We start from the raw sequence: 10892 nt of genomic DNA, 5'->3' as shown, positions 1-10892 counted from the left end.
CCTGTCCAGCTGAGGAGGGGAGTGATAGAGCGGCTTTGGTGGGCACCTGGCATCCAGCCAGGGTCAACCCACCACGGGCAGTTAATAGTTAAGCTAGACATATTTTGAGAATTGCACATGAAAAATAAAATACTGGTACGGTACTAATTCTCACTGCTCCATATCATATCACAACATGTACATCAAAACAGTAGCTTCTTCCCATGGTAAAATCTTTACAATAAAACTAAAGCATAATTATGTCTATAAATTATATTAACAAATTACTTACACTATAAAGTATTATTATAAGTAAATGTAAAGTAGACCTAAAAAATAAATATAGATTTTAGAATTTTATTTTATAATCGCATCATGTTTCACTTGCTAATGATGACAACAGCAGGCAAAAGTGTACTCTTGGTGTGCAATTCCAAGAGTGCTTGTATGCCAAAATGGCATATCTTGCAGGTATCAAGGGAATTTCATCTTGAGATTAGTGCATACCCACAGGGATAATCTACTTTCACTGGATTTATTACTAATATGAACAAACAAAACTAACACTCTTCTGATTTGATGTGGCTATTTTCCTATGTGGCACACCGATACTCCTCATTGTAAGAGCTCTGAGTTGGACAGTGTCTCAGGCCAACCATTCCAACATGACAGCAGCAGCAAACATGGTACAAGGATTCTAGGAACTATTTAGTCTAAACCAAAACCACTACCAAAACCAGTGGGCCCTGCCAGACGTGCTCTGGCAACTCATTTCACTTCTAGGGGAATTTGGCTTTGGAACGGATACAGGTTAAAATAGCTCCTCAACATCACCACCACCCTCCCAGGTGTAATTTTGACCTGAGAGTATTTCTCCAGCCCAGCTCACCATGCCACCACCAGAATGTTTGTGTTGACACAAACGATGGTGTAGAAATGAGGAAATGAGCAGCCAAAGGTAGAAGGACAGAAGCACTCCTAGCCAGCTCATTCCAGTGTAACATTCTCATGGATCTATGAGTGCTTTTCACTTGTTCATCCACTGTCTTCTTCCTTCTAAGCGCTTATATGAAATGGCCTTTCCATCTACGGAGAGCTTCTTTGAGCTCCCCCATCTTCATTCAGCCTGTGATTCCACATTAGAGGGAAGTGTATTTTTTTTATTTTTAAAATTTGTTACTAGGTGCACTCATGGCACTATGCATGCATGCATGGAATTGTATCCACCACTCAGCTTTATAACTGGACATATTTTTAAATTACAGACCATAGGCCAAACATGTACAGAATTTTTTACTCAGGAATGAAAAGTATGCTTGATAAGAGAGGTTGGAGAAAACAAAGTAAACCACAAAAGCTTGGAGTATTTCAGAACTGCAGAATTGCAGTTATTTGGTTCTGATAGGAAATGAAACTGAGATCTTGAAAACTTCTCCACAACCCCCTCCTCAAATGAAAAATCAAAGAAAAACTGACTGGATGCTATACCACATGCCCTCAGGGCCAGAAAGCAAGCCCTGCTCCATGCTGTTTGTTAGCATAGAGGTAACCAATGAATCATCCCTCACAGTGGTGGAAGAACCTTCTCTTGCCGATAGCTAATGTTTTACAGATGAAATAGCAAGAAAACAGAAGTCCATTTTGACCACAAACACAAGTTCATGCACACACGCACGATCAGGTGACAGCAAAGGAGTAGACAAATCCTTCGAGTTACATCAAGGATATTTTTCGGATTATTATTATTATTATTATTATTGTCAGAAAACCAATGGAAATTTCCTATATCACCCTTACTTTCCAGACATTCATTATTTAGATTCTACCAGTGGACTAATATAATGAGAATATCCCATTTTTAAAACTTCTTTATGAACTTCTAAAAGATCTCAATTCCCTTCTCTTTTCTCATTTAGTGCTAGCAGAAGAAAGCTACTTACAAAGAACTGTTTCTAGCTGTTTCTGTTAAGTTGTAGCTATACTTATCTCTTGTTCCAAATTACCAGATGCTTTCCTGTCAGCTTCCATTTTCACAAGTGACCTTTAGATCTAATTAATTATCCACATAAAGGATACTTTAGGACGGCATATCTACGGGTTGCCTTAATGTGATATGTAAATGTCTTGTCAAGTGCTGATGAGATATACAGAGCACCCTCTTGTCACATTCTCCATCAGGTCACTGATTTATAATAAGCTACGGTGGGCTGGGCAGGGATCAGGACAGTGGAGCTTAACATGTACCTTGACATCCTGGTATAAAATCATCAGCAGCAACTATTCCCTGATATCAAAGCCATTTATTATTAAGTACAATATTCTTGGTGTACTGCTACACAATACTTAACTTGGCAGTTAGCCTTTTTCTTGAACTGTGAATAAATATTATTTCCTGCTTCTTCTCTGTCTACATTTATAGGGAACTTCACAAAGATATTAATCAATTAGCAGTGTCCCAAGTTCCTACTTTGAAGAAAATGCTGAAAACAGTACCTTAGGACACTTCTTATTTTTATCAAAATTATTACACCTAAACAAGGGTTTATATTTACGAGAAGATAATACGAACATACAGTAATGATTTCCTAATATTGCTTGTACCTCTGCTTAAATGTCACTGCTCACTGGATAAATAAGTAGCTATTCCATTCCAATTAGGTTATAAAAAGGTTACCATTTGCTTCAACCAATCAATATTCCACACATAATTAATTTATACATTCATAATTTAGAAACTTATAAACTATGTTTTTTCATAAACTATGCTTTTAAAAGAAACATTTAATTACAATATTCAGGTGTATTTGAAGACTTAATATACAGAACTTTAAATACTCACAGACTCTGTATCCACATAAAGAGAATGCGATAAAAAATGGATACATATGATTGTATTTATGTGTTCATTTTAACTCTTGTAACTCTAAAACATCATTATTGGCTGCTTTTGAGTATCGTATCCTCTCCATTTCATAGTATTCCATTTCCTTATAATTAGAGGTAGTCCAAGAGTAATTACAAGATTTATCAAATGGATCAGCCTTTATTCCTGGTCAAATCAAAAGCAACCTTTTTTTTTTTCCCCCATCTCCCACGAAGTTCTGCAAACCCTTGCCAACATTTCAGCCAACAGCAATGGTCAAAGTGACAAGACTGAGCAACAAATTTCTTTGAGCAACTACATCAAATTCACCAGACTCATTGCTTTCAGCTAGGATGAAGGAAGAAAAGGGATTAATAGATTTGGGAATCAAAAGTTCCAAGTGAATTCAAAGTTTCACCATTATAAAACCAGCATATTTGGATGAAACTCTGTTTCATTGGAGATTTCTAATACATTTATTCACAATCTTGAAGTTATTTATCACTGCAACAACACTGTGAATAAAGGAACTGGTTAAAGTTCATTTTGAAGTTGGAGAGCTAAATAACAAGCTCATGGCCACACAAACATGTGAGGCAGAGTGGAAGCTCCAATACAGGTGCCCCAACTCAGAGGTTTATAATTTAGTCAAGGACTTCCCATTTTTATTGTCGTTAGATTCTATTTCTTATCTTGATCCATGTAGTATTAGCAAACACACACAGCAGTTTTTAATTCTTTACCATTAACTCTTTGTTCCTAATTAGATGCAGCTAGATGGAGTGGCAATTTCCCACGAGAATTTATGAACTTGAGATGTAATTAAACCTTTTTCAGTTCTATTTTGCTCTAACGTATTATACAGAGATCAGTACACAGAAAGAAATCAGTTGGAGGAAAAAATAAAATGGAAATCTCAACTGTTGAGTCCTGGGGGAAACAGCTGAAAGGCAGGACTTACAAATTAGTTAATAGAAAGATAAATTTTCACCTGAGGATAAAGCACTGGGGACGCTGCTCCTGGAATAGCATGTGGTAAGCTCTTTCAGCACAGGAAAATATATGCGGGGGAAGTGAGGAACACAATTTTCCAGAGTTACTTAAATAAAGCTGGGTGACCTGAAAAATTATAAAAAATTAATATGATCAATACATTTCAAACTAATTATGTTTCACCCCCCTAATCCTGGGTCTTTTGTAAAGCTCTCTAAGCATTATGAACAGAATCTCTGTATGTATATATGTGGTACCATTACAGCATCTATGAAGATTTTAATTAAAGAAAACAGAGCTGTAGGCATAGAAGATCTAATTAAGATACAAAAGTAAACATAACTAGAGGACTCAATAGTTTGGTTTGTGCATTGAGTAAAACAAAACTTAGTAAGTTACGTTTTTATACCTCACGTTTATAGTTCTTCGATGTCTTGACTTAAAAATCTTACAAAATGAAATATGATCATCCCATGAAAAGTTAAAATTGAAATCAAAGGCTTAAGTTATAAACTAATTCATTTATTACATGACAGAGCAGTCTCCCACAAATACTCTCTCTGCAATATAGAATAACTTCCGTGATACACATAGCTGCCAACATGTACTATCCTTGAAGCTTAACTATGAGTAGAATCAATTATCTGCTACTGAAACCTCATTTTTTTTTCTGAGGGTATCCTGATGTTCTTTCAGCTAACACCAATCACATTTTAGAAAAATTAGGTAGTCTGCTAATATCTACAATTCTGTTCTTTCAGAATAAATAAATATAATAAAGAAAATACAGAATGTGATTTAGATAAGATTGTGAGCAGAAACACCATACCATTCTACAAATATCCTTAAATAAATAACTTTACCTACCTCTATATATAGCTTTTATCAGACCTTCTCATAGGTTTAGAAAATTAATACAGGCTCTACAGAAACACATGGCAGCGGGGGGACAATTGGAACAATATGAAGCATCTTGAATGATACTGGATGCTATCACTTAAACAACCAAATCCCTCCCTTTCTATCATGTCCAGTTTTCTCTAACTATTCTCTCTAACAGACACCGCAGTGTCATTTTGTATTTGCTCCTTTCTCCAAACTAATCAGGTGCTTACCACCCCTTCCTGTCCCATGCCTGCCTTATTTATTTAGATATTAAACTATTGAATCTTGGGGCATCTACAACACCGTGGCTGAATGAATCCTCCACAATATGGCCCTATTCTCATGCAGGCCTTTCGAGCTACCAGACTAACAAGATTAAATCCACACCGAACCTCAAGGAATCATTTCAGCATGTCACAAAGCAAAAAGAAAAACCTTCACGTACTTATTCTCATTGCATAACGTTGCAAGTGCTTTGCAAGTTTACATATTTTTCTAACATACAAACTTCAAGAATATATTTGCCCTAATCGGGCACAAATGAATTCTGCACAAATGTAACAAAGCAGGATGACTGTAGCACAAGCTGCTTCTACAAACAGTTACTATCATACCTTTGAAGTGGTGTCTGCACATTCCCAGTAGTATAGTGCTACTATAATGTATAATATAGTAGTACAGTGTATTTCCATGTAAAAATGCATTAATATTATCATCTAGCAATGGCATTGAATTGCATATGAAGCAATGTATATCAGTGTCCATTAACGTATGATTCGTTATGTCACCTCAGAGTGAATAATTGCTTATAAAAAGATTTATTTTAGTAGTATTCTATTGGAACTAAGTGTGGGAGGTCAGTGTAGGATAGCAAAACAAAGATTGCTGAGAAGTTATGAAAAGTGTTTTTAAAAAAGAGAAGAAAACCTGAAGTGTTGCTGTTATTGAAAAGTGTACATGATAATCTTTTCATTGCTTCACCCTGGTTTTAAAAACAGTATCATGCCCAATATATCTTTGCATTCTTTTTTTGACAGCTAACAAACCACATACCTGAAACAAAAATGCTAACTAATGAGCCACATCATACAGCATGTCAGTGTCTACTAAGGAACTGACATCATCAATTTTTATTACTTTATTATATAGACCATCTAACACTTACAGACTTCGATATAATACCAGCTAAGCTGCTGCAGTATATTTGCGCATTTCAAAAATGGAGAGAACAAAGCTAATTTACAACCATGGTTTTTTGATCATCTGGGAAATACCTACCTAATGCACAATACCATGCAGATAATAATGATGGAGTAAAAGCAATTATCATCCAAGGTGACCCAAACAACTACAGGACAAAAAGTGTCTCACGCTAAACTTGCTAAAATAGACCTATCACAGAGAAGTCAAGAGAAGATGCAGCAAACGTGCAGGCAACATTTTAATACGTAAGCCTGCCACCTAAATTCTTATTCTTTACAGTTCTCTTTTGGTGCACAAAATAACGTATCTAACGTAAAATACACAGTGACAGGAAAAAATATCATCATCTAAAACCTTGGGGATGATAGATGATTTCCATTTCTAGAAACTAAATTTAGACTCCCAACTTGGAATCTGCTACTACTGCCATTGAATGTCACAACGTTTCTCTCTCTCAAATTTACTACTGATACACACAAAGCCACGTGACATAGCAAACAGCCACATGACATAGCAAACAGCCACAGACTAGTTCGCTTACCAAATTTTGAACCCTTTATAATTCTTGTAAGCTAAATAAACATATTTGAACACTCCCTAACACAACAGCGAGCCTGATCTCTGTGCAGTAATGTGATCTCAGTGCAACAATGAGAAAATAACAGGGAGGAGGGGAAAGAAATCAACAGTTATGCTAATACTCTGTCTCTAAAATGGCTGAGTGAGGATGAAATAGAGACCAAATCATTTGAATTTATGTTACTCCCACTGATCTACAAAGTCCACTTCAGTTAGTATCAATGTCTAGCTACTGAAATGATAAACCCCTTGTAAATAGCGAGTCTGTCTCATAAGTGAAAGATTAGAAGGATAAGGGTACTACTATTCGAGAGAGAAACGTCTGAAGCACTTCCTAAGTGGCCTTGGGCATATGACAGTGCACACACGGACTCAAGTTGCCTTTGCCCATATACTGCCTGCGCCCAACACCGTGCGGCTGCCCCAGCGTAGTGCTAAGCTCAGGCCGCGCACTTCGCACTCACCGCCTGTACGGTGTCCGAACTCAGCGGCCTGCTGTGGAGCACAGCCAGCCATTTCCAGCCTTTCTGCACCATTCCAGGTTGCTACCTCCGTAATCGTGTTTTGGGCAAGGGGGCTGTCAACTCAAACAACCGCTGCATGAAGTACGTGTCTATTTTTGCAAGTTTGGCAGTGACAGAAACCACCAAGGTCATGTTATACACCAGGAACTACTTTTAAACAATCGAAAGTGCTACTGCTCACATAAAACATTAGCAAGATGGCTGTTTTACAAATAAGACACAGAAAAAATAGCGGTATCTTGGAAGAAATTAAAGAATTTTTGCTAAAATTTTAAAGCTAAGATGTTCCCAACACAAAAAAGGGCATATATGTTAATTAATTTTAGGCATTTGACCTGCCAAATACACTATATGAATCCACTGAAAAAGATCCACACTGTAACATTTTAAAGAGAGAATGCTTACCATGGTAGAATAAATAGGAAGTTCTTTAAATGGGTTAACAAGCAACAGTATATCACCAATGTAGGTCTGAAAAAAGAAGGAGATATAATTGCTTTATTAAGTAATATATTAAATCTTTAAGGAGGCTAATAGTTTTCTTCCAGAAAGGACTTTTGGCAAAGCCTTTTAAATCTAGCTATCAACATATTAAACATAATCTGCTAATTCAGAGCTTTTAACTTCATAACTTTAAATTGAGATCTAAATTTACAATTCAGATAGCATTAATTATTCTTTTGGTAATAAAAATGAGTTCTTCATAATGGAAAATTATGCATAGAAGAATTGCACTGCATATATTATTGGTAGATTATTTGAAAGTTAATTTGTAATTTACTATTTGTTAAACTACAAAAATGTGACATGCCTACCACATAAACAAGCCTCTCAAGCAATTTTTTATGGGATAGATGACAGAATTTAGAAATGCTATCTTGATTACGCAGAATTGATACATTAAAATATGTTGCTTGTGGGATAAGACTGAGCAATTGATACATATATAAGTATTTACACATGTGTATGTGTATATGAACATACCTGCATATAGACAAAAAATCCTGGCTATATTAAAAATAGCAAACCATCCACTGATTGCAAAGGTGCCAAGATTTTATTATTTCATATTTAAACACTCGTATGTGAAAGATGTGCTTAAGTATAAGATTGTAGGTCCCCCTTGCTGCTATACTTCTCGCTCCACAGAAGTAGCTGCTGCTGTATCATGCTCTTAGAATGCAAAAATGCCAGGCCTCTGTCTCTGAAGAGGTCAGACAGTAAACCACCAGGTGAACAGTCCCAGTCAGGCTGCCTTTTTCAAAATGAAGTATTTTGATTTGGGGAGGCCTAAAATATTGCCTTTCATAGTAAATGTACTATTTTTCTTCTGAAATGCCATAATTTATTTCCTCTCTTTCCCCCACCCCTACTTCACTGTTGGGTTTTCCTGCAGAATGGAACTTTATTAAGCTTGCCGAAACATGAAGTAGGACGTGTTCAGTGCTAAGGAGGATTTTAGTTTCTGCTTGGAGTCCAAGGACTTTTCCTTCTACGTCTGAGAACCAAATCACCCAAAGATGCGCAATGGCTGCTTTTGAGCAGAATATTAATGATCACTGCCTAGAAATTTCCATTAAGCTAAGGAGAATGCCAGAGCAGCGTATGAGATCCTCTTAGGTAAAATCTTCAATACTTTAAAATAAAAGAAGGCTTCCTTTTTATAAATACTGAGTATCTGTGGATCCTCCTGAATTCAGTCAAAGCTATCTGTGTTTGGCACCTTTGAAAGTGAGATAAAGCAAAAGAAATACTCATAATAAAATAGGATTTGATCCATGATTCTAAAAAACAGGATTTTTATTATCTTTGATTGCCTTACCGCTAGAATTGAAGTTCCCAAAATTTCAAAGGTACTCTCCTCCTTCTCCTTCTTGCGCTCTGCTCTTGACATTCCTGAATAATACGAGGCCTACCTCCACTCCTCACAAAGCCGCTTAGCTTGTGTTATATATTAACACATAGAGGGTTGGTGCTTATAGAAGTGCTCGTGCCATGAAAGCGGGAGCTTGTTTTTGGACCTTGAGTGTTATTTCACCTTACTCCACACCGAGGGGATTTGCGGACCTTAGGCGCTCTCCCCTTCCCGCAGGTGGGACGTGACACCACCCACGGCTCCCTTGGGGAGGGCACTAGTGCCCGGAAGGCATGGAGATGGGCTGGGGATGTGGAGATGGGTTGGGTGACGTGGAGATGGGCTGGGCCATGGCGATGGGTTGGGGACGTGGAGGCGGGTTGGGGACGTGGAGATGCGGGTCCCAGCCAGCACAGGAGCAGTCAGGCTGGAGCAGTCAGATGGACCACCATCTCATGTGGTCTACCTGGACTTCAGTAAGGCCTTTGACACCGTCTCCCACAGCATTCTCCTGGAGAAGCTGGCGGCTCACGGCTTAGACAGGTGTACTCTGCGCTGGGTCAAAAACTGGCTGGACGGCCGGGCCCAGAGAGTTGTGGTAAATGGAGTTCAATCCAGTTGGCGGCCGGTCACGAGCGGTGTTCCCCAGGGCTCAGTATTGGGGCCAGTTCTGTTTAATATCTTTATCAATGATCTGGATGAGGGGATCGAGTGCACCCTCAGTAAGTTTGCAGACGACACCAAGTTGGGCGGCAGTGTTGATTTGCTCGAGGGTAGGAAGGCTCTGCAGAGGGACCTGGACAGGCTGGATCGATGGGCCCAGGCCAACTGTATGAGCTTCAGCAAGGCCAAGTGCCGGGTCCTGCACTTTGGCCACAACAACCCCATGCAGCGCTACAGGCTTGGGGAAGAGGGGCTGGAAAGCTGCCTGGCGGAAAAGGACCTGGGGGTGTTGGTCGACAGCCGGCTGAACATGAGCCAGCAGTGTGCCCAGGCGGCCAAGAAGGCCAATGGCATCCTGGCCTGTATCAGAAATAGTGTGGCCAGCAGGAGTAGGGAAGTGATCGTGCCCCTGTACTCAGCACTGGTGAGGCCACACCTCAAATACTGTGTTCAGTTTTGGGCCCCTCACTACAAGAAGGATGTTGAGATGTTGGAACGTGTCCAGAGAAGGGCAACGAGGCTGGTGAGGGGTCTGGAGACAAAGCTCTCATACTACCCTTCATCATACAGGATTTAAAATTCTGTTAGAATTTTTCCTGCAGAATAGAAGGAAGTTAATAGGAAGTGGGAATCATGTTGTCAAGGAGACCAGAAGAGATTCAGAAGCAGCTACTTTAGCCAGAAGTGGTGAATGAAATGAGCTTAACATTTTTGAGATTTAAGAGGAATAATATAAGCTCTGCAAGGTAAAGTAAATGCCAAGGAAAACAAAACAAAATCCAAAAGACAGAATAGGAGACAGAAGAAAAAAGAATCAGTGATAAGGGAAATCTGATTAAAGATGAAATAAACATTGACACATGAAGCACTGTGCTTATAAATTATGGTCTACACTTAAAATGTAAGTTGATTCCTTTTTTATGTCAGCCCAAAGAAAAACATTTTTGCATCTCAGCAGAATGCCTAGAAACAGAAAATTTGCATGTGAACGATGGTAAAATTATTTCAATTGTTTGTTCAGAGTTTACTAAAATACTCTCTTGATGTCTGTTTTGTGGATGGACAACGAAAATGAAACTTCTTTGTTCTATTGTTCTGCTTAAGGTGAAGGCTCAGGACAAAAGTAGACACTGCCCTTTCTTGGAGAACAACTCGGCATCCTCAGCCTCTGGCAGTAGCATGCGGCAGGAAGTCAGTAACAAAAGCAGCAAGCAGATTGGGAGGTTTTGAAGGGAACACGGAGTGTGCTTCTGGCAAGACAACCCCAAAGACTGTGGATACTGGTGTTTAACACCGGGGATCTGATCCCAAACTACTGAACTTCTATTGCTCCCATAGGTTCAAGGTC

The 10892-nt window shown here is 38.7% G+C and overlaps 1 protein-coding gene across 1 annotated transcript in view; it reads right to left on the bottom strand.

The window, feature by feature from the left end:
- The window catches only part of MYO16 (myosin XVI), a 278671-nt gene that overhangs the window by 135702 nt on the left and 132077 nt on the right, over positions 1 to 10892 (bottom strand). Inside the window, exons 11-12 of the mRNA XM_009333377.1 lie at positions 7432 to 7497; positions 3834 to 3961 (exon numbers count right to left, since the gene is read on the bottom strand). Of these exons, the coding sequence (XP_009331652.1) occupies positions 3834 to 3961; positions 7432 to 7497 (194 nt within the window). The remainder of the gene's footprint in view (positions 1 to 3833; positions 3962 to 7431; positions 7498 to 10892) is intronic.

This window comes from Pygoscelis adeliae, unplaced genomic scaffold, assembly GCF_000699105.1.
Source record: "Pygoscelis adeliae isolate BGI_AS28 unplaced genomic scaffold, ASM69910v1 Scaffold48, whole genome shotgun sequence".
Classification (NCBI taxonomy): Eukaryota; Metazoa; Chordata; class Aves; order Sphenisciformes; family Spheniscidae; genus Pygoscelis; species Pygoscelis adeliae.
Note: the sequence above shows the minus strand (reverse complement) of the source record. Positions and strands in the feature narration are given on the sequence as shown.